This window comes from Triticum urartu, chromosome 4 (assembly GCF_003073215.2).
Source record: "Triticum urartu cultivar G1812 chromosome 4, Tu2.1, whole genome shotgun sequence".
NCBI classification, from domain to species: Eukaryota; Viridiplantae; Streptophyta; class Magnoliopsida; order Poales; family Poaceae; genus Triticum; species Triticum urartu.
Window position 1 is genome coordinate 610,027,869 of NC_053025.1, and position 23,977 is coordinate 610,051,845.

Genomic DNA, 23,977 nt, shown 5'->3' on the forward strand with positions numbered 1-23,977 from the left:
AAGCCATCATCACCGTTGCTACTCCTATCCCCCTTGACGAAGGTGTGCCGAATGCCCGGGCTTAATACCAAACAAACATCGCACTAAAGCCTAACATCTAAAGCCGGGTGTGCCCTCCAAGCCACTACCTGGATTGGGTCCCACACCGGTCAAGCACACTCCCAGTGAGCACCGCACACTGCAAGGGCCGTCACCTCCATCATCCCTCGGTCCATCCTCAGAGCAAAACTCTTGCACCGACCTTGCCAAGCCTCTCTGCCATCAACGCCATCATGACACCAGACAGCTTCCTCCTCGCCGAACCTCCGCGGCGCCATGCCGCCAGGATCCGCTGTCGGCCTCGCAGTAGACGTAACACCGCTCCTCCTCTTGTCCCCTCCAGCCAGCGCGTGCTCCAAAACGATGCCCCCAGTAGGGACCATGGCATCGAAGGTGCCATCATCGTCCGATCTGGTAGACCCAGATCTAGTGTTTCCCCCTGAGCTCACACCGTCGCCGCTGCAGGATCCATGTGGCACCCACCGCCCATAGCATCTCTCGCCCGACCATCGGAGCCTCCCAAGACGGCGCCTTCATGGAGGTTACGACGCGCAGGGCGCCGCCGCTGCCCAATCCAGACTGAATTTTGGACTTTCGTCCGGGAGGGATTCGGATGTGGATAGGAGGGACCTCGGCTTCGCCTCCATGGATGGTAACGGCGTCGAGGGACGCTGCCGATGCCGCGCTGGACCAGTCGGCCAAAGTTTCCTCCGGTCCCCAACCTATACCAACAAACCTCCGACTGTTCCGGATCCAACAGCGAGACGAACCAAGACCAGCAAAGATGCAAGTGCCATGGGGCTCAACCCACCAGGAAGGAGGATCGAGAAGGACAACCGTTGTAGATCTCCAGGCGCCGGATCCAACGATCCGACGAGGCCAGCGGCATAGACCACCACCCTGCGTCGGCTGACAACATCCAAGCGCCAGATCCAGATGGATCCGGCCTGAACATGGCGGCACCCGCGACCACCCGATCGGAAGACCATGCAGCCAACACCTCGTCGTGGAGTCGTATCCAAGCCGCAGCTGCCGCCCACGTCGCCGGTGCCGCACCGCGCTGCTGCCAAGATGCTCACGCGCCGCGCCGCCAGACCCCATGCTAGCCCGACGCCTCTTCGCGATCTGGTCGTCCCACGCCGCCCAAGACGCTCCAAGGGGGGGAGATGCCCCGCCGCCGCCCAGCTGTCCAAGCTTTGCCCGGCGGTGCTGCGGACGGTGGCGAGGAGAGGTGGAGGCGGAGGAGGGTCGAGAGGGCGGCGGCTAGGGTTCCCCCTGGGTCGCCTGCGGGGGTGACACGAGTGGGACGAGAATTACTTTTTTTAGAATTGACCTTGTAATTAAATGAAGCGTTCTAGTTATACACTTTAGACTACAACTACAGGAACAAAATAAAACAAATAAATCAACAAATCGATTAATCCTGTAAAAAATATGCTAGTTCCTCGGCTACAATAGAAAAAACAAAAATAAAACATCAAAAGAAAGAATTGGTCCATGAACTAATTTCCACCCAACTCAAAAGGAGGCATGGCGCAAACCTTAAATACTTTAGCATCTTTCCTTCTCGTCGATGTTGTCCAACAGAAAACCACACAGAGTTTGCCCAAAATTTCAAAATAAATAGGGACGCGCATGCAAGTTTTACCAAATTCAGCACCACCTGTTTTGGAACAAGAGTTAAAAAGATCAATTTGCTTTCAAATTTACAATTATAACATGTTAAAGAAAGGAGATGAGGAAAAAAGATGGTAATCACATAGGCGAGCACTTTCCATATTAGCTCATGTTCATGCTCATAGAAGATTGGAAGCAATTACTTGTATATATAACTTTGTATGGGCGCCTCCTTGGCTGGCGGTTTTTTCGGCCGTCCGGCTGGTGCAGCGGCGCCGGCGAGTCTCCTGTGCTCTCAGCGCGTCGGGGCAGGGTGGCAGCCTCCCTCCTGCTTTTGGTGGTGTGTGGCGTGGCGTGGCCTGGAGCTTGGCCGGCCGAGGCTGCGGCGTCGGCGTGCGGGTGCTTGGGCGCCAGATCTGGTCCGCGCCCGATCTGGCCTTCCGGCTTCAGTTGGCGGCGAGGAAGGTGGTTTTGGCCTGGTGGCGGCGCCGCCAGGCATGTTGGAGGTGTTTGGGCCATCGGGTTTGCAGGTCGACGGCGCTGCGGTCGGATTGCGTGGGGTGCGGGATCTGGGTTGCTCCGGGCGAAAGCCTGATGACGCGGCATCCATGGACGTCGCATACCCCCTTGGGGGGTCGTGTGGAGCTCTCCTCTCCCCCCGGCATCGGATGCCATCTTCGGGTGAAGACCTTGGCCCTGCGGTGCAGGGTGGGATGAGGGCGTCGATCCACGTCGCTTCCCCTTGTGAGGGCGTCGTCTTGAAGATTGTGACTCCTTGCATGGTTTCTCAAGGCTGGACATACACATTATCGCGATTGGCAGCGGTCAATTGGCGATATGGAGGTCCTAGGTGATGACCTGTTTGGCAACGATGCTAGTGGTGAGCAGTGCGGAGTCATGGCAGGGATTCGATAGTCGGCTCTTTCCGGCGTGTCCGACTGGTTTTCTCTCGGTCTCGCTATGGCGTCGCGGAGTCGGAGCTGCCTTGGAAGAGCCTAGGCGACAACGATGATAGATGTTCGGTGATCTTCGTGGTGGTCTTCGTCGGTGCGAGCCCTGCATATTTCTTCTGCTTTTGGTCGTCACCAAAGTCGGAGCTGTCTCATCGATGCTCCTGGTGGCCAACTGTTTGGCATAGGTTGATGTGGACTTGGCGCAGGTTGTTGCGGTGTGTGCCTCACCGATGGGGATTTGCGGGTGAAGTCGGAGTCGCTGGCTTGCGGAGGAGTGATGACGAAGACACCTGTAGTTGCCTCGATGGTGCTCCTCTCTCAGCGGCATGTGTGAGTCTTGTGTGGATAGCCAGGTTGACTAGTGTGCCCCTTCGCGGGGCGTAGCGGTTTTTGCTCGGTTTTCCATAATTAACCAGGCAATTCTCTTCTTCTTTATTAATGAGATGTTGCAAAGCTTTTCCCGCCCGTTTCAAAAAAAAACTTTGTATGGCTTTATCCCATCCACTGAACTATGTCCTTGATTTGGTCCATATATTAAATCATTTCAGCTTTTGTATTTGTGTCATAACAAACAACCGAAAGAATCTGACCCTCTCTAACCTTGCAAACTACCTGTTATAATTAAGGATTTGCAGCAGTGATGCAATGCCTCTTTCGCCTCTGTCTAGAACCAACAATTCTGTTATAACATATTTAATTTCCTCATAACTCTGCACTCCAGGCCAATTTCCACTTTAGGAGGGTTGCTAAAGTAAAATGATGCACTTACGTCCTGGCAAATCGTAGTGAATTGGACATTAAAAACAAATTTGGTATGTGAAGTCAGTTTACACAAGATAAACAGGAGAACCTTTTCATGAAACAAAAATATTAGCGGTGATGAAAATACTATCGGCCAAGTACTTCTGGGAGATGCTCACCGAAATATTAACAAAAAGACATGGTTGCTTCTACATGCTATACAAAATAACTGCGACTTGTAAACCAGCGAAACATAAAAATACAGAGATCCCACAAAAACCTTCAAGAAGCATTTTACCTTCAAATTGAGACCATGAACACTAAAGATGACTTTGGTGGCGTGTGAGTCATATGGTAGAATGTAGGATCTATAGGCTGGTTGAGCCGGCTGATGTAGGAAGTAGCTATCGCCAACGATTTTCTCCTTCTCAATAAATTCAGTTGTAACTTGTCAACATATTGTAAAGGATGTAAAAGGTGGATTGCCAACTTAAAAGGAAAGAAAAAAATAATGGATTGGAACACTTCACTATATTGTAAAAGATGCACTTACAAAATGTGCTTGCAGATTTGGCACATTCTTGTTATTAAACTTGTGCTCCGTCAGATGAATGTTGGCTGCCTGCAGACACACTAAATATGTGATTTTCGCTAACTTTAGAGGGAAAGAAAGGCCATATTATCTCGGCGCAGAATTGATTACCCTCAAGGAGATGAGAAAATCTAATTGTTTGGGCATGAAGAATAACAATACAGTTCCTTTTCCTTTATCACCAGGTGCAGTACGTCCAAAATGATGAATGTAATCCTGAAAGTCAAATTCGAATAGCTTAGCACGGTCCAAATATGAGAGGAATTCCTGCAAGTACCTCTGGTTCATCTGCTGGGGGATCCTAAAACAAGACCATATATGATCATTAGGTTAGTACCAGGAAAAATATTCGGTGGCACTCAATTAGAGATACATATTTGTAAGTGCTAATTACCAGCAAGAACCAACTTGGAGACTTCTTGGTTAAACTTCCTTATGTCTTCAGTGAGGTAAAAACAAAAATAAGTGTGGCAATTTCAGTATCAATCTCACCTATCAAGGCGTGGAGGTCAGCTCGGGTGACCACGAGGAGCTTGAGCCCGCCAGATGAGAAGATCAACTCAGCTACAGAAAATCAAGTTGACATATTGGAAGGAGCAGAAGGAGAGATCTCATATCCATGCCAAAATCACGATCAAATCCATCACAAGCAATGAAAGAGTACCGTAATGAAATAATTGAAAGGGGCAATTCAACAACATTAAAAAATGAATTCAGAAGAGGAGAAATCAATATTCCTCACCTTAAGCATGGAAGAAGGGCGTCCTGCCTGGCAAAAGTGGTGGTGGGTGGCAGGACGTGCGAGGCGGGTCCGTGCTCCAATGGGCAACCGGGCAATGGCGGCGACATGGGCGACTGGAGCCTGTTGATGCAAGAGAGTTAAATATGCAGTCGGACACAATTAAGAAGAGGGAAGGAGGGGATCGGGGCGGGAGAAAGGGAAGGGGCTTGGCGCAGTCGTCGGCGGCGGCCATGGATTGGAGGTAGTCACAGAAGAAGGTGAGTGAGGGGGCGGCGAGGACGGCCGGGACCTTCTTGCAAGCCTCCACGTATGAACGTAGCTCGCCTAGCTTGGAAGGATCCATTGCTCTCCCTCGCGCTCTCACTCTTGCTCCTTCCAGGCGAGGGTTAGGGTTTCTCCTTTGGCGGGAGGAAGGATGCAGGGTGGCGTCTTCGGCCGAAGCGGGGCACGCGGACGGGGAGGTACCGTGATTTGGGGGTCGCAGGGTTTGCGTACAGCGAAGTTGCCGCAGTGGGGCGTGGAAATTGATTTTCATCCACAGATGATTCGTCTGCCTATTATAATTGCTATTTGCGCCCAGGATATCTTGTTAGATTAATCTAATCTGTTAGATTTCATTGACTTACATAATCCAACGACCATAATTAACCAGTGTACATTGAACGGGGTGTCCATAAGAAAGAAAACGTTTGCTCTTTTAATAGTAGTAGAGATTATATTACTGCATTTATAATCTAGGCAACAAGTACCATTACTCTTATATAGGAAAAATATGGCAACAAAAAACAATCGCAAGATAACTGCAGTAACATTAATTTGCTAGAAAAGAAAAAAAATCTGCGGTAATAACAACACCTGACATGTAGTATTAGTTCAGTACTTCAGTTCAGAAGGTAATTAAGATTTATAATCAAGCCATCCACAATCCCTGATCATCTCTTGATCAGTCCTAGCTCAGGACAAGCCCTCATGCTGTGCTGATCATCTGAAAGAGGACTTTAGAGATTGGACCGACAAACTATATAGTTCTTTAAATGGTACTGCATGCAGATACATATAGGATAGTCCTTACGGATGACTTGAAAAAATTACCAATCTTACTCAGAAAAGTCAAAATTCTCGACAAAATTCATGCAAATACATTTTGTGCACTGGAGGGCAAAAATATGCAACAGATAACGAAATAAAAACTTCCAAGATCATTAGGCAGCAATACAACACCATATCCGTACTTACCTGAACATGTATCTCAGAATCCAGTTTACATGTTATACTCTTCACTTTGTCAGTAACATTGCTTTCCTAAAAAAATGAACGCTAACCAAATTCACTAAATTAATAAAGGCGTATCAGTGAGACAGCATGCACAAACCATCACCATCTCTACTTCTTTAGAGCGAGACAAACCACTAGCTCTAGACACGTCATCATTATTAACTCATGAGAGATGAATTCAGATTTGGGAGAGCAAACTGTAAAGTTTTCAAAATGGTAAGACTCTACAGATGCATTGTCAAGAAAATTAAACAACAAAGCACATGGTTCTTAATGAAGCTGCAAGACTGAAGGTTCATTGCAAGACATCAAACTGTAGAATTTTCAAAATGACAAGATTAAGGTACTATCCGCAGCTGCATTTTTAAATCAAATTAGACATCAGAGCAAATGGTTACTACTGCTGCTGCAAGAATTGAAGATTCATTACAAGTTTACAACATAATCCATCATCCAATTACGCACGCGAACAACATGGGGAAACTGTCAAGCTTACTGAAAAAAGCTAAAAGCAATATGAGAAATCAAGCAAGCCCTACTGCACCAAAAGGGCTACTATGTAGTGATATAATTCATGAGAAGACCCCTGCCGCCTAAGCTTGTCATCTTTCTTGTTGATGACAGTGGCCTCCTGCCCTTAAGCATATTCAACCATACCTTGTCAATGCGCCACGTCATTGGGCATCACCCTTTCTGCAAACATAAATTTGCCGGTGTGATTCCAAAAAGGGGATGGCATGATACCATATAAATAGCCAATTAAATTAACATAATTAGTTGTAATTACATATCACCCTAACTTTGCCTGGGAACATTTGAAATGGAACTTTATATCTGATTAGAGATGGATCGTTTTGTTTGTTCCCCTAACTTATTTGGTGTATAACTTAATAGGTGTTCCCAAATCAAAATAAATGACATATAAATACAACTATACCTTGTTGATTGTAGAAACTCATGTATGGAATCACAGCATCTAAATTTTCTCTCTTCCCTAGCTTCTTCCATCGCTGTGAATCGACATTAATCTCATAGATGCTCAGCACCGTGGTGACGAAAACAACATCACGCCCCTCCACGGATCCAACTACTGTAATTCTTTCCACAGGATTTTGGATGGGGAGAAGGTTCATGAGATTGATAATTGTACGTTGACTCCATGAGGCAACTCCGTTGGAATCCGTCAGTCTTGACCACAGGTAGAGGGTTGATCCATTGACATGTGCATACCCCAAACTGTCATCCTCCATCGCCATGATGATAGAGGAACTGACAATTTCACGATCCTGAATCGGTGCACCAATCAGTGATAAGCTGTTAGAGCTCATGTCATACTTGAGAATTTCTTCACTATCATCTTTAAGAGACTGAATCATGAAGTGAAGTGCTTCTTGGATGAGGACAGGGGGGATTGGCTCGATGAATGCTTCGGCTGGAAGATGAAGAAGAGGGCAGGGCTCGCCCCACTGATCAGATGGAGGGCATGGCTTGCTCCAGTCACTGGTCTCTGGCAAGGACACACAAGCGAATGCAGCACAATCATCAACATCCTCATCTTCTCCCATTTCCACGCCGACAAAAACCACCTGGAAGGGAGCCACGTGACAGGTGCAGTGGTCACAGCCCCTCATGGCGCAGAGCACGGCGACCCCGCGGCTGTCGTCCACCAGGTTGGGCCAGTCCACCCCCCTCCGGCAGCCCGTCATGGGGTCCCAAACGAGGAGCTCGCAGCTATACGCATCCCCAAGAAGGACGCGGCCATGGCGGCAGTCCCAAGCAGAGTAGTCAGCGTGGTCCCATTCGTCGTCGGGAATGCGCGCCCCGAATTTCGCGGTGGACGTGAAGCGTGGGACGGGACCTTTTTCGCCCCGGTGGCAGTCCTCCAGCCAGAAACCACGAAGGAAGCCGAGCATGGGGGGAGCTCCATGGTGGTCGTGGTAGCGACCGCGGAAGCGAGGGCCGGAGAGGAGGCCGAGCCAGAACTTGCTGGAGAGGGAGGCGCGCACGAGGCACGCGGGCTCGTCCGGCGGGAGGCGGAGGAAGATCTCCTCGAGGAGCTCGCCCGGCAGTGATGGTGGCGGCGGCGGCGGCGGCGGCGTGGTGGGTGACGGCGGCGAGGGTTTCGGGAGGGGATCGATGAGGAGTGTGGTCTGTGCGAGGGTTTCAATTGGGAGGGGATCGATGAGGGGTGTGGTCTGGTGGCGAGGGTTTCAATTTCACGGTCCGCTTCAGTTCAGTTGAGTTGTGCGTGGGCCGTGTGGTTTGGCTGATCGAACTATATACAAGTCTATGAGCTGCTGGAGTTTTTGCAATTAAGGATATTTTCTAAATATATGCTGGCTGGGTGATAGTGATGATCCAACCTCTGCCACCATAACCTCGGTGAGGGCTCGGCCTCCTCGGAGGGCTTGGCCAAGAGCTCGTCGAACATCTGATCATTCTCCTTTGATTCGAACCACGTTTAGTTCACGGCGATGAACTGCGGGTTCTTTGCGATGAGCTTGGCCATGTAGGCCGAATCGGCGCGCTCAGTCTCAAGCTTCTATGGGGGTGTCGGCGAGGAAATATGCTTTGTCGGGCTCTTGAAGTAGCAGAGCTCAAACATGTCGTACGCGTGTGCCACCTCCTCCGCGGCGGCGAACATGTCAAGCCACCTCTTCTCCCGCCTATCTGAATTTGGGATTTTCGTTGCCCAAGTGCCCATGGCCGCTACCGCATGCCTCGGGCCTTTGGCGGTAAGTCGCTGCTACATGGAGCTCAAGGAAGCGGTGGCGGCCCGAATTAGAGGTCGAAGGTGTAGCGAGCACTCAGGGTGGATGCATAGACCCATTCCGGCTTCACGTCGATGAGCTCTCAGCTTGATGTGTCAATTCCAGCGATGGTAGTGGCTGGCGAATGAATCAAAGTGTGGCGGGAGGTAGACAGGGGTGCACGTGGGCATGTGCGGTGATCACCGGAGGCAAGTAGGGCATTAAATATATAATGTTAAATGTTAAAAAAAATATTTGATTTAATTTTTTTTGCAAATTTAAAAACCATGATTTCTTTCAATTGTTCTTATATTTCAAAGGTCAAAAACTTAATGTCTGTGGACTTTAAATATATTATCGAATTTAACACCCTTACAGATGGGCCCAAGCAACCCAGTACCCCACAACCCCTGACGCATCGGGAGGTTCCAAATCTAGGGAGTTCAGTATCCTAACTAACAGGCGGAAGCGTGGTGGCACGCCATGCCCGTCAGGAAGTCTGAGCAGAGCTATGCCTCTTTTTGCAACGTCAAAGGAGTCTTCTTGTAATGTGTCGCTAAATGTGAAAGAGATTACAAAAAGGTTTGTTGAATCGGGCTAGTGCGTAATTTGTTTTGGGGTCTCCGTAATACACTAACACTAAAGGTAGACAGAGATATGTGTCCATCTAACATCCAAACATATCAGGAGGACTTGATCAGGATTTTTTTTTTGTCGAAACAATAGATGAACAGCTAATGATATTCATTTTTACAACCAAAATCTCCTGCCGAAGCTGCGGAAATGCAAGACGTGAAACATCAAAACCAGCAGAGGCAGTGGTTCCAGCACACTTACTCCCAGCGGCCTCGGTAAGGACTCCTTCCAGTGGTCATCCTCAAGGCTTGCCGGCTGGGGCACCGGTGGAGCCGACACAGTTACCCCCTGCCTTGCCTAGATGTTGACACAGCTAATGCGGCGACAGGTCAGGCAGCATCGGCAGGAATGACTCCTCCAAGTGGTTGTCCATGTGGCATGCTCGCGAAGCTAGTGGTAGCACTGGCACACTTACCCCCATTACCCTATCTAGATGTGGATGCGGAAGATGTTGGGACGGAAGATTCGTTTCTTCGAGTAGGAGTGGAGAACGTGAGCTGTGGGGGGCATATGTTATAAGTGGTGGAAGTACTCCAGGCGGTTTCATTTCAAAAACTGCCGCCATTTTTTCTAAAATATAGACGGTTTCAAAATCACAACCGCCTCTGATGTTTACTATAGGCGATTTCAAATTTCAACCTCCTCGACCACAGAAATAACCACCTTCGATGGAATATTACAGACGGATTTGGAACATGGGGACACAACCATCTCCGGGGGGCCGCTGATAATGCCCTTTTTTCTATTAGTGCTGGCAGGCAAGGCCCATTGTGAAACGGAAAAGAAGCGGCTACAGATGAAAGGTCCGTCACATGTCCAGGGGAGCCTCAACTTGATAGCTCTCCACCAAAAAATGGTATATGCAACCCCAAGGTCAATTTTGTCTCTAGGTGCATCTAGATTCATTAATCATGTTCTTTTCTCTTGTAGAAAAGACAACAGCCTAGGGGCCAAGTTAATATCATGCGGGCATCGGAACATGGCCATAGGGGAAGAGGGCAGGGGTATTGCTAAAACAAAATATTGTTCTTTCAAAAAATGGTGTTTATATAATTCCATATAGAAATATATGTCACCAATCTTGAAGCGCCATAGAATTTGGAGAATTTTAAATATATGTCATTCGTTTTTCATGGAGAGCATGGAAGTATTTCTTTTTTAGTATGTACTTTTAGTAAAACAACCCATATATTAACTAGAAAGAGAATAGCAATCATCTGTTACACAAGACACCACACATTGAGGAACAGAACCCACTAACATAGCATCAGATTGAACACCAGAGCAAAACTTGGCAATCTCATGTGCACTTTGTTCGCCCCTCTCCTTTTCTTTAGAAGTTTAAAACTAAGGAACAAGTTAATAACTCAGGAGTGTTTCTCGCTTCAAATGAACCAGTGAAAACCTATTGCCCACACAAATATGCATGCACAGTAGAACAATTAGTCTCCACAATGAATCAACCAAGTCCAGTCCGGAGCAGGGATTCCGACTTGTAGCACTGTTGTTCCATTACTAAAACAGAATATTCACTAAAATAAACATTATGGAGTTCATGCATTCCATATAGAACTAGATGCAAATCATTAAGCAATAGAATTTGAAATCATGTCTACACAAATGTGTTATTTTCGTTTCATGGATATCATGAAGTATTCCTTTTTTAGCTTGTACCTTTTGATTTCTCATACATAAAAACACATAGCTTCATAATTGATTTTTTTTCTTTTGCAAGATCCATGGTTGACGTTGAATGGCAAAATTTCACCCTCATTTGGTACAGTTTCAGCGTGAACCAATCTTGATTTTTTTTTGTCGTTTGACATTCTATTTCTGTATATTTATCCACCCGTTTCTTGAGCTGGTGACATAATGTTTCTTTGGCTATCCAGGTTCATAAACATGCAAAAAAAGATGGAAGTGACTATGGTGTGTAGCAGCTCTATGCCATAATTAACATCATATATCTTACTAAAGCCGGTTGAATGCACTAATATAGATCCAAATATGGGAGATAGGTGAATGCAAATAAAGAGGCAACTTGAAAGGCAATTTATCTGTTCCATGAAGGAAGAACAAGATTAACTATCCACCAGATATTTGGAACAGAGCCATACCTCTTTCTCATATATAGGTAAAGAAAAATGTAGAGAAACGTGTGTCCATGATTTTGAGTAAAGGATCCTATCTAAGGAAAATCCATGAAAAACAAAGCATTTGCAGTGATTACTCTGACTAAACATATGAACATCTTCGTCTCACATGGACATTGCAGTGCACTACTTGTTATGTGCACTGCAGGCTAAAAATTTACATGCAATAGATAATGAACTACTCAAGATATTTGTGCACTTTTGTGGAGCTATTGAAGAGAAATAAAAGCTAACAAGATCTTCAGGCAGCAATACAACACCATATATGTAGTTACCTAAACATGTAGCTAAAGATACAGTTTACATATTGTACTCACCAGTATCATTGCTTTGCTAAGAAAACACTAACTAAATTCACTAAATTAATTAAGGCATATCAGTGAGACAGCATGCAACCATCACCATCTCTATTTCTTTAGGGAGAGACAAACCACTAGCTCTAGACATGTCATCGTTATTCACTCTTGAGGGATGAATTTAGGTTTGGGAGAGCAAACTGTCAAATGGCAAGGCTAAGCTACTGCCTGCAGATGCATTGTCAAGAAAATTAAACAATGACGCACACGGTTTCTAATGCAGCTCCAAGAACTGAAGGTTCATTATATCATAATCCATTCAGCCACTTACGCACACCAACGACATGGGGAAACAACAAGCTTAATGACAAAAGCCAAGAACAATATGAGAAATCAAGCAAGCACTACTGCACCAAAAGGGCTACTAAATAGTGACATAATTCATCACAAGACCCCTGTCACCTCCAAGCTTGTCCTCTTTCTTGATGAGAGTGGGCTCCCGCCCTTAAGCATACTGAGCCATACCTTATGAATGTGCGCGTCACTAGGCACTGCATCACCCTTTCTACAAACATAGATTCGTCGGTGCGATTAAAAAAAGGGGGTGACATCATACTATATAAATTGCCAATTAAGTAATATAGCTGTAATTGCATAGCAGCCAAAGTTCAGATGGGAACATTTGGAATGTAACTTTATATCTGATTAGAGATTCATTGGTTTGTTTCTTCCACTAACTTATATGGAGTATTACTTAACAGTTGTCCCCAAATCCCAACAAAGGGTATAAATACAACTATACCTTGTGGATTGTAGAAACTCATGTATGGAATCAAAGCATGGAATTTCCCTCTCTTCCATATCTTCTTCCATCGCTGCAACTTGACATTAATATCGTAGATTCCCAGGTCTGTGGTCATGAAAACAGAATCACTAACCTCAGTGGATCCAATCAGTCTAAGTCTTAAGCTAATTATGCATTTGTTAAGCAAAGCACCAGGGGAAACTTACCGTCAACCCGTAGGTGAAGGATCGGGGTTCTTGCTCGCGGTAGTGGCGGACGGAGGAGGATCGGGGTTCTTGCTCGCGCTAGTGGCAGACGTCGATGCTTGTCGGGAGTTATGCTGCACCAAATTAAAGATCATTTGAAATGTCTCGTTAGCATGATGCAACTCAAATGTGAAGACTAATAAATAATGTCCATTCAAATGAAACTCACTGTGCCCGCCGGAGCAATGACTGACATCGGCGGAGGGTTCTGACCGTTCTTCTCGCACATGGACTGCACATTTGGTTTTGACGAGTCAGTCATATTAGTTACTAATGAAAGGAACATTACGTGCATGATTTAGCTAATATGCAGAAGAAACTTACCGCGAAGAGCTCGTATATGGCCTGGTTAGCCAAGTCGTTTCGGTTCCTCTCCTCCTCCAAAAGCCTAGCCATCCTCTCCTCAATCTCCCTCTCCCTCTCCGCTGCCTGCCTCCTTTCCTCTGCCAGAAGCTCCTGGGTATTTGCTCTCTCTACCTCAATAGTAGCCTGCAACACCACTCCTCTTTAGCATTGTAATCATCGACGGCTGCACACATAATGTAATGGAGGAAAGGTATCTGATTCTGTATAACTAACCTTGATTTCGAGATCCATTGGCCGTGGACGAGGCCTTATCTCATGATCGGAGCTCGACTGGCGCCTCTTGATCTGCGAGAGAGTTCTAGTACAACGTATCAGTCCATCCCCAATGGCTAACAAGCCATGGTGCCTCCTGCCACAAGATATCATCACCAGCTCTGGATCAATAGGCTGGCTCGGGTTAAAGTTCGGCCCTTTCCTCGCCTTCCCCTCGTCTCTGTACCTCACGAGCTTGTTGTGGGACGCGCGGTTGGTGAAGTTCTTTGGATCATCGAGATCAGACTCAGAGAATGCCTTGGCCTTCTTATACGGGGCACTATGGGCCATGGCATAGAGGTCAAACAGCTCTGGCACATCCGTCTTGTTGTGTCGCGCCTAAAAGAGAGGAACAAACTATTAGTTAAGGGCTCAAGCTAGCATGAAGAATGAATTTGCATGAATCATGAAGCAAACCACATACCCAGTTATCCCCGTACTGATATAGGTTGACGCTTCCTTGATGGTGTGGCACACCGCTCATTTTGTCACGCCGATCCTTTGCTTTATTGTTGGTGGATAGCCATTGGGGAGAGCACCACTCATCCACCAACGCCTCCCAACAATCCAGCCTATCCGCACACCATCTCGGGTGCACCTAAGTTAAGTAAGAGAAATTTGAGTGCTGCACCTACGAATCAAATAAAGGAAACTAAGTATGAGGCCTTAAGAATAGGTAATTACCTTCATGTACTTCTCCTTACTCAGATACTTTGTGTGGCACTTCGACTTGGACATCCTAATACCAGTCGAGGGCAAGTAGTCTCGAATAGCCTGCGTCCGAGCCCCGTTCCGCCAGTTTTGAAGTAGGCGCCTGCACTCGACGTCGATAACCCGAGCCGCGGCCTCCTCCTGTCCCGCAGCACACCTGTAGAAGGTCTGCAATCAAACAAGAAAACGCGGATTAGTACAATCACTAGGGTTGCTAATCAAATAACAAAACACAACGTAGACGAGAGAGGAAAATTTACCCAAAATGTCTAGATCACAACGTCGGCCACCGTGTGGCACTCAACACCGCCGATCCTCTCCCCCAGCGGGGCCGGGGCAGCCAAGTAGTGCTCCCAGGTGATTCCTAGCTCTGAAACCTGGCCCTCACCGGGCAATGTGACCCACCCCGGGAAGCTCTGGCGACAAATCACACCAAAGACTGTGTTGGGCCTGCGGACACCATGACCGTGTTTCCAAGACCTGCAGTATGACAAGGCTAACGCATTAGATATTCGAAGAAATGTGAAGGCAAAAGGTTAAAAAAGTAACTGCACTTACTTCTGCCCATCAGGCATAATCAACCACCTCTGGTCAGGGGTCGCCGGGGTGGTCGGGAGCTTTGTACCACCACGCTGGTAGACATTGCCCCCCTCAACCCGCTCGCTCTCACTATAGCTATTAGAACTATAGCCACGCTCCCCACCATCAGCATGGCCACTCTACTCCGGCCAGTCCCCCAATCGGTCCGGCTGCGACGTAGCCTGATCCAGAGTCTCGTGGGACGGAGCCTCTGGGACCGGAGTCTCGTGGGGCAAAGGCTCGTCGGCCCGAGGCTCGTGGACCGGGGTCCGAGATGGGTCCACCTTAGGCGGCTCCATCTCAGACGGAGCAGTCATGTGGTCAGGTGAATCAGCTGGGGGTGGCGGTGAGGAAGGCGTAGTAGCAGCCTTCCTACCTCTCCCGCCTCCACGTCCACCTCTACTAGCCTACTCCTTCTTCTTCCCCACCCCGACCTCTCCCAGCCTAAGAAGAAGCGACCACCGGTGGTGTCTGCATAGTGAGATCTAGCGCTCTCCGGAGGGTCTGGGGGGGAATGGAACCCCCCCCCCCCCCCCACGTGCCGAGGAAGGAGCCTCGGAGCGCTCTCGACCCGTGCCCACCATCTGTCAACACCTGCAATGACAAAGAGTAAACGAAATTAGTACAGTATAAAAAAAGAATACCTGACATGAATAATAATAATATGTATATAATTTAAGTGTATCATCATCATGAACATAAAAAATGGAATACCTAACATGAACTATAATATTAATCTTCATCGTCTATATATGCTTCGGGGTCAATAAATGCATCATCATCAGCACTATTAGTAATGACGTGCTCATCATCATCAATAAATGCATCAACATGTGGAAGGCCTCCTTTACGTAATCGGTCAAGCATTGACAGGTCATCCGCAGTAGTAACCTCTTCTTGTTCCGGCTCATGCTCGAATTCACTGTCGCTGTCTACTTCAATGTTCTGGGGTGAAGCAGAGTGGTTCTTGAAACATTTTTTGGAAAGACGTGTTTCTTGGAAGAACTCTCCTTCATATGTGTCTGGGTTAATGTGAGGTTCATAATCCTCTTCATTGGGGGAGGTGGTATAACATGTGGCGGCACTTCATAAACGACATCCCAACCATTGAGATTTGGATCACTTTGGCAGGCCCACGGTAGATAGAAAACTTGGGTTGCCTGTTGAGCCATAATATAGAAATCGGGAACATCCAAATGGGTTCTTTGTTTGATTTCGACTAGCCCTAGATGTTCATGAGTCCTTCTAGTCTCCTTCGGCTGGAACCAAAAACATTGGAAGACTACGACGTTCGGTGGGTTTGCACCATAGAATAGAAGTTCATACATTGCTTCAACTCTTCCATAATACTCGGTATCTCCTTCGCCGATAGCAGAGACACAACAATTTGTAGACTTTCGGTCGGCCATAGATAGCTGTTTACCATAGGTACGAAAGAGATACCCGTTGATGTCGTATTTGTCAAATGAACGGACCTTATAGTCAAAATCCTTAGCGACTTGTCTCAGTTCGGCGTCCATAGACTTTGAACTAGCCTACAATTTTAATACAAAATGATTGTTGCATTAGCCGTAAAATAAACAAAGAAATGAAATGGTATAATGGAAATTACCGTTTGTTTGAACCAAGAGATGAAACCGGGATAGCCGCATCCATGCATTGCCAGAAGCTCATACTCTTTGATAGAATCCTTTTGGATCACCGCTCCATACGAGAATTTGGCGATGTATCGACTGTATCAAATATCTGGGAATAAGAGTAGTTCAAAGGAATTAGAGGTTGCGAAACAATGTACCGAGAACTTACTCGATGTACGGCCGCACTTCTATTAGATTGTTCAAGATATACAACGTAATGGTCCACCATTCATCGGCATCCAACAATAAGGGAGTATAAGCACCGGCTGGTGCGAGCTTCCCTTTGAATAGGCTGAGGTTGGATCCACCCTTTTTAGGGTCGCCAGCATTGTACCGAGGCTTCGGATTATACAAATGACGATTTTTGGCTTCCTAGTGTGCTGTCACGAAGTTTGCCGCCTCCTCAGTAATGAATGCCTCATCCATCGATGCTTCAATTCGACGTTTATTTTTACATTTTGCTCGAAGTGTCTTCTGCATCCTCTCAGTTGCATAGCACCAACGATTCTATACGGGGCCCCCCAATCGTGCCTCGGTCGGGAGATGCAAAATCAAATGCTTCATTGGATTAAAGAAGCCCGGTGGAAAGATCTTCTCTAACTTGCAGGTCAACTCCGGCGCCAACTCTTCCAGTTCTTCTAGCAAGCCAGGCGATAGTTCTTTCGCACAAAGAACATGGAAGAAATAGCTCAGCCTTGCCGGTACTAGCCATTCATTCTCAGGGATAAAGCCACGCGACATCATCGACATTACCCGCTCAAGCCATATGTGACAAGCATGACTCTTAAGACCAAATATTTTCAATTTTTCAAGGCTCGCTCCCCTCTTTAGATTCGCTACATACCCATCGGGGAACATCAACTCCTTTTTCACCCACAGGATAATTTCCCTCATATTTGGCCTTCCAAGATTGAATCATGCCTTTGGCTTCGCCCAGTTCTTCTTTCCTTTTGGTTGTCAATGTTTTGTAGCGGTGTATCACATAGAGCCTCCTGATCGACTCTAGCCTTAAGATTATCCTTTGTTTTCCCCTCTATGCCGAACAATGTACCAAAGAGGGCCTCGCTAACATTCTTTTCAGCGTTCATCACATCGATGTTGTGTGGGCAAAGCAGGTCTTTGAAGTAAGGCAAATCCCACAAACATGCCTTGTGAGTCCAAGCGTGTTCCGAATTATACCCAGAAATACCCTGGACGCTCTGGATCCGGCTCGAGAGCGATTAACTAATCCAGGGTCTATTGGCCTGTCAACGCAGGTGGTGCAGAGTTTTTGACAACTCTACCTTTGATGAAGTTCTTCTTGTCTTTTCTGGACTTATGGCGAGGATCCAGGGACTGTCTATGCATGTCAAAGTAAGAAAACTTGCCACCCGCCTGCAGCCGACGAAACTCAAGAGCTGCCTTGCATGTGGGGCACGGGAACCTACCATGCACACACCAACCAACGAATAGCGCATATGCCGGCAAGTCATGCATCGAGTACATGTACCACACACGCATTAGGAAGTTTCTTTTGTAGCGGCGTCGTATGTCTTGATCCCATTATCCCAAGCTTCTTGCAATTCATCCTTAAGTGGCTACATGTACACATTCATACTCTTCCCCGGATAGTTGGGCCCTGGAATTATCAACGCCAGGAAAATGTTCTTTGTTTGCATAATCTGTCCAGGAGGGAGATTGAGTGGAATGACAAATACAGGCCAACAACTGTATTGGGCTGCCATCATACCAAACACGTTGAACCCATCCGTGCTTATGGAGATTCTATGATGCCTTGGATCTGCCGCTTTAGCATGATGTAATGCATCGAAGCGCTTCCACGCAAAACCGTCTTATGTGTGTACCAACATCGGCTCCCCATCTGCATCTAGTTCGGTTCTTTGGCCCAATTTGTGCCATGTCATCTGTCTGGCCGTCTCTTCGACCATGAAAAGACGTTGAAGTCTTGGTATGATTGGCATATACCGAAGAACATTAACTGGGATTTTTGTCTGACTCTTCTCACCCATACTGTTGTCTACCACAACGTACCTAGAAGACTGGCAAACGGTACAATACTTTAAGTCCGCATACTCAAGCCTAAATAAGGCACATCCTTTCTCACAGGCATCTATCTTCTCATAGGGCATCTTAAGTACACGGAGGATTTTGTCCGACTGGTACAGGTTTGCAGGCATTACATGGCCTTTCGGTAGAAAGCGTCCAAATAGTGTCATCATCGCGTCGTAGCATTCTCTGCCCAAGTTGAATTGAGCCTTTAGAGCCATTACTTGTGCGATGGCATCTAGCTGACAAAGCTCACTGTGCTCGTGGAGAGGGTGTTTTGAAGACTCCAACATATCATTGAAGGCCTTTGCAGATTCGTCCATCTCATCATCCGAATCCCGAGCATCATCAAAGTCTTCCACCATGTCTTCCATCCTGGTACCATGCTCGTCGGTGCGATGACGGCCCTCCTCAGCTCTGGCACGTTGGGCAGACTCACCATGAAATGTCCAGACCGTATAATTAGGCGTAAAACCCCACTTCTGCAGGTGTTTGATCATTTCAAACTCTGACCTCTTATGGTAGTTGTCGCACTCAGACACAGGGACACCAGGTTTTTCTCTGTCCATTTGCAAATACGACTCTCACAAACCCCTTGGTTTTTGTTATCCATTCATGGGTCATGTCTTTCTGACTAGTGTGCTGGTGTACATCCACACACGATCACTCATCTTGCCTAGCTACTAGACACACAAGAAATATATACATAATTCAGCAAACCATATTCATCAGTTAATAGAGTTTGTCAGTTTTATTATGTTCGTGCAACCTAGACGCTAATAGGTAAAGATAGGTCCTAATCCCACCCGAGTATGTGTAGATTGGGTTCATTTTCCCATGCTCTACTTCAGATCCGACGCAAAATTTCGACAGCACCTCCCCACTGTTCTCCTGATACATGTCTCGGCAATAAGCAGAGAGGATGTGTACAACAGGGAGGCACTGACGAAATTCTGCATCAGATCCGGAGCAGAGCATATGGGAAAACGAACCCAATCTACACATACTCGGGTTGTCCATGGTTAACGTTGGACAATTCCAAAGAATCACGGTTATAAATATGCAAATGCATGCATATTTATAGATGTAACACTTTCGAACGGGAGACGCATAGTGGTCACGCATACTGATGATTCAATCTACCTACGGCTAGCATGTTTCATCGGCACGAAGACCGGAACATAGCAATGATTGGGGGAGGAGGATATGTCATTTTTGCTCACCCACGAACGTCGGGGCGGAGCTCGTTGAACGCACGGGGAGGTCGTCGAACACCAGACCCTCGCAGCGACGAAACAACTGCACATTTAAATCCACCCGTTCAACACAAATATATATGATGTTTTTCATAACAAAATCGGAAAATATATGACCTAACTCATAATTCATAAATATATGACCTCGTCGGCCTCTGGAAGGCCGAAAAGCACCTTTTCAGTCAACAGGAAGCCGAAGAGGTGTCAGGGGTCGGGGGTGTCGTCTCTGGGTGTTGTGGTGTCAAAGGGACAAAGATAAATTCTATCCGGCAAAAGTGGACTGTAAAGAAAAGCCTGCTACATGATCCTCAAAACATCTATAAGCATATCCTAAATCTTGGCTGCATGCATGTGTTTTCTCGAAGTCTAAGAAGAAGAAAAACTAAAATGCCTTTCAGTGTGCACTTAAATAGTCTGTCCGCTGTACAATGTGATTTTTTCAGTAGGGGTATAAGCGAGAACTCATAGACATCTTACCTTGGGCAAGAAGTGCTCAAGCGAGGAAACGACAGTGACCAAGGCTGAATCAAGCCCAATCTCCTCCTTTGCCTCCCTTAGTGTTGTTGCTGCATCATCAGCATCACCCTCCTCTGCCTTTCCTCCAGGCAATGCAACCTCCCCTGCAAATCTCAAGTGGAGAAAGCTAAATCAGATAGGGTTTATCCAGCTCGTGTCTAGGTTGGTATCTATTTGTGAACCGGATTGTTCAAATATAAAAGCTAAGGCAAGCCAAACCAGCACTAAACAGAAAAAAAAACTAGGTTAAAAATCCTCTCAAAATTAGGGAGTGTCTATTTAGCACTTGATTGTTTTTCAATTTGGTAACATTCACATTTCCTGTCAAATAAACAGAGGACACTTGTATGTCCAAAAAACCACACCCCGGCGACTGTATGCTTTCTATTTCTAAAAAATGGGTCGGGCTAGACTGTCACCCGGTTCCAACTAAACCTGAACCACAAATACCCTGGACCATGGCAAACAATTGCCCATCAGCTTGCGACCCACCAAACAGCCAAACATTGGGGGAAATCCTAGGAAGATCACCAGGTCAGAAACACTTCTACTTACTATATAGTAATAAAATCTAGGGAAATATTAGTATATTAAATTAGAAACAAACAGGATACTCTGGAAATTACAGAAACTTTGAAGTCTAGAATGAAGAAATACAGTGGCAAAAAATCATAGAACCTACACTATAATCCTGAGGTAGCTGAAAATTACACTGCAGACTCAATATTAGTGAAAGCATGCAGAAAAATACAAAAGAATGTGTGCACCTAATAGCATTGAAACATTCAGAAAAATGACAGGAACTCATTTCTGAAGTATAATACAAAAACAAGGCTGCAAAGAGTAGAAAGAAAAAAAATCAGAGCCTAAACATTGTGTTGACAAAGTAAATGACACTGAAAATTATCAAGAATTATAGTGCAAAAGAGTCCTAGAACACCTACAAATTACAGTCCAAGATTTACACTAGCAGAACTTGCCAACTTACACTACAACTGCCTAACAATTACATTGCAATAGTCCAAGACTTACAGTGTAAATCCCCTAGAAATTATAGTCCACATTAACACAAGAATTGACACTGAAAAGTACTAGAGATTTAAACTTGCCAAAACTTGTCAGCTTACACTGTAAAATACCTATGAATTACAGGGTAACTGCACAAAAAATATAGTGGAAATCGCCTAGAATATACAGTCTAAATTACACTCTAAAAATGAACATCTACACTGCAAGAATGTTGATGATCCAGGGTTTACAGTGAACTAACCCAGGAATTATAGTGTAAACTGCCCCTATATTTACACTGTAACTTCCTGGCTCCGGCGGTGGTTGAGGAAGGTCGGCGCGGGGCGGGTCGTGGATGGCGCAAGGGCGCACTGCGGTGGCGGGGAGGGACGCGGGGCACGCCGCGGTGGCAGGGAGGGCCACGGGGAGGGGGCGGCGCCACGGCCTGGCTGGGTGGAGGGGCGGGCTGCGGTGGCGGGGAGGGCCGCGGGGCACGCCGCGATGGCAGGGAGGGCCGCGGGGCACGCTGCGGTGGCCAGGAGGGCCGCAGGGAGGGGGCGGCGCCGCGGCCTGGAACGGTGGAGGGGCAGGCGCAGGGGCGGGTTGCGGTGGCAGGGAGGGGCAGGCTGCGGTGGCGGGGAGGGGCGGGGCGGCGGCGGTGCTGGGCGGTGGCGGGGAGGGGCGATGCTGGGCGGCGTTGGAAACGCGGGATTGGGGCGCGCGGGTGCGATGGTGGGTGAGGTGGGGGGAGAGAGAGGGGTGGGGCTGGGCTGGGAGAGAGAGAGGGGTGGGCCGGGCTGGGAGAGGAGATAGTCCCACCTCTTTGCCATCAGCCAGCGAATGGTAAAGGCCCACATCTTTGCCATCAGCCAGCGGATGGCAAAGCCCCACCTCTTTGCCATCAGCCAGCAGATGGCAAAGAATCTCTACCGTCTGCTGGCAACTGGCAAAGGGGTGGGGCTAGTGGGCCGTTACAGCACCGTCATCCACTGGGCCCCACCCACTTCTTTGCCATCTGCGAGCAGACGGAAAAGATTTTTTGCCATCTGCTTGCAGACGGCAAAGAGGTGGGTTGATAGGCCGTTGCAGTACTGGACCCCACCCATCTATTTGCCGTCCGCCAGCGGACGGCAAAGATTCTTTGCCATCAGCTGGCAGATGGCAGAGAACTGGCCAATGGCAACCAGGTTCTTTGCTGTCTGTCAGTTCTTTGCCGTGTGTGTTTTGTAAGCAGATGGCAAAGACGTTTTTTGCCATCCGTTGGCAGACGGCAAAGAGCTGACTAATGGTAAACTTCTTGTTTCCAGTAGTAGGGGGCGTTACCGACGCTGAATGAGGTGGACTTTTTTTCCTCAGGCGAGATGTGTCAAGCGACGCATGGAGCTTTTGTTGAATTTTTCTTTTTTCTTTGTTTCTTTGCGTGCGAGAGGTGGACAGTGACAAAGATGACGCTCTAATCGAACGGCTGTTAATAGGCAAATCGTGCGGCCACGTGGAGACCGGCTCAATTTAGGCCGGCGCACCGGCGCCTAGCACAGGCCTTTAATAACAGGAATTGGGTTGTGGTTACTGCACATGGGCTAGTGAATAGTGATGCACTTGCAGCTTTTAATGAAAAATAATCAATAGCAAATTAAGCAGCGGCCAAACAAGAAAGAAAACCCTAATTAGACATGATCAAATTAATCAAAGTAGATCCATTATCTTCACGTAGGCAAACGTCCGGTATTTATCACCGATTAAAATAGCCCGCAAAATTGCCGCGATAGCTGCGCTATAGCTGTCCGGGAGCCTTGTCGCTACGCTATGTTTGCTGCCGCGAAATCCTCGACATATCCCTCTAAATGCTCAGAAATCAGCAAAATCCTTCAAAAATTATCTCTCCCACAAAAAAAATCTTCGCTATTTGCTGCGATTGCCCGCTATGGCCGCCGCTATAGCTGCTGGAAGAGGCCGCCGCGAAATCGTTTCTCCCGCGATTTTAATCTATGCTATTTATCAAAAGAGTAGCCTCCCATATTAACGAGCTACATTCCCGGGTCCCCGTGGCCGACGCGCACCGCACCGCGGCCGTCGTCGCGCCGCAGCCTCCATTCCGTCGGCGGCGCATCTTTCGGCCAGTGGGCATAGAAGGACGACCTCCTGCGCACCGTGAGGACGCACCCGCCAGCGAACGTGAAGTGCGGCACTGGGACATGCTGCCCGACGACGTACCGGTGGATCCACCCCTGTCCCTTCTCCAGAACCCACGCGACGGCCGATATGGAGCCAGCGGTGACCACGCCCAGCCTCCCGCGCACCTCCGTCAGGTGGTAGCGCATGTGTCCGGGCGGCAGTGAGGGCAGCGGCGGGAGCGACAACTTGCTCAGCCTCCAGTTCGAACGCCGCGACCTTGCGGGTGCCGCTGAGCGTGACCCAGAGCCAGTAAGTCATGCCGTCGACGCTGACGATACCGGCGGCGAGGTCGCACTTGGGGCAGCCCGGACCGGCATGCACAGGCACCTCCCGCCACGTGGCCTCCCCGAGCGTGAGCACGTGGACGGCGTCGAACTCGCAGACCCGCTCGTAGCTGCACGGGACATGCACCACCTTGTACTTCCCCGTCGTCGGGTGGTACGCGAAGCCGTACGCCTCCATGCCTTGGCCTCGCTCCACTTGATCTGCGTGATGTGGCGCCCGACGAGCTGTGCCGCGCACGGCAGCGCCGGGACAGCGAGGGCCTTGCCGGTGGCCGGGTTGACGACCGTGACGGCGCCGCCGGC

General features: G+C 47.8%; 1 protein-coding gene across 2 annotated transcripts; it reads right to left on the reverse strand.

Moving 5' to 3' along the window:
* Positions 1-11,729: 11,729 nt before the first annotated feature.
* Positions 11,730-21,841, reverse strand: LOC125553193. Of its 2 annotated transcripts, XM_048716989.1 has the most exons (14): positions 21,478-21,841; positions 20,169-20,311; positions 19,659-19,734; positions 14,732-15,346; positions 14,434-14,653; positions 14,147-14,341; positions 13,887-14,060; positions 13,650-13,801; positions 13,424-13,559; positions 13,169-13,333; positions 13,014-13,076; positions 12,806-12,918; positions 12,597-12,704; positions 11,730-12,359 (listed from the first exon to the last, which is right to left on the reverse strand). In XM_048716989.1, exons 6-12 carry the CDS (start codon positions 14,198-14,200, stop codon positions 12,808-12,810), a joined length of 855 nt encoding a protein of 284 aa, XP_048572946.1. In that variant the 5' UTR covers positions 14,201-14,341; positions 14,434-14,653; positions 14,732-15,346; positions 19,659-19,734; positions 20,169-20,311; positions 21,478-21,841; the 3' UTR covers positions 11,730-12,359; positions 12,597-12,704; positions 12,806-12,807. The 2 variants fall into 2 exon arrangements, with proteins under 2 accessions (XP_048572946.1, XP_048572945.1); XM_048716988.1 differs by having other exon boundaries at positions 13,424-13,801.
* Positions 21,842-23,977: the final 2,136 nt, after the last annotated feature.

Bases quoted from the DNA above. Each gene is read 5' to 3' on its own strand.
- LOC125553193 (XM_048716988.1), bottom strand. From the start codon at position 14,200: ATGTCCAAGTCGAAGTGCCACACAAAGTATCTGAGTAAGGAGAAGTAC. The intron at 14,061-14,146 runs GTAATTACCTAT...TACTTAACTTAG, and splicing joins GTAAGGAGAAGTACATGAAG to GTGCACCCGAGATGGTGTGC. The intron at 13,077-13,168 runs GTAAGTTTCTTC...CCAAATGTGCAG, and splicing joins CCATATACGAGCTCTTCGCG to TCCATGTGCGAGAAGAACGG.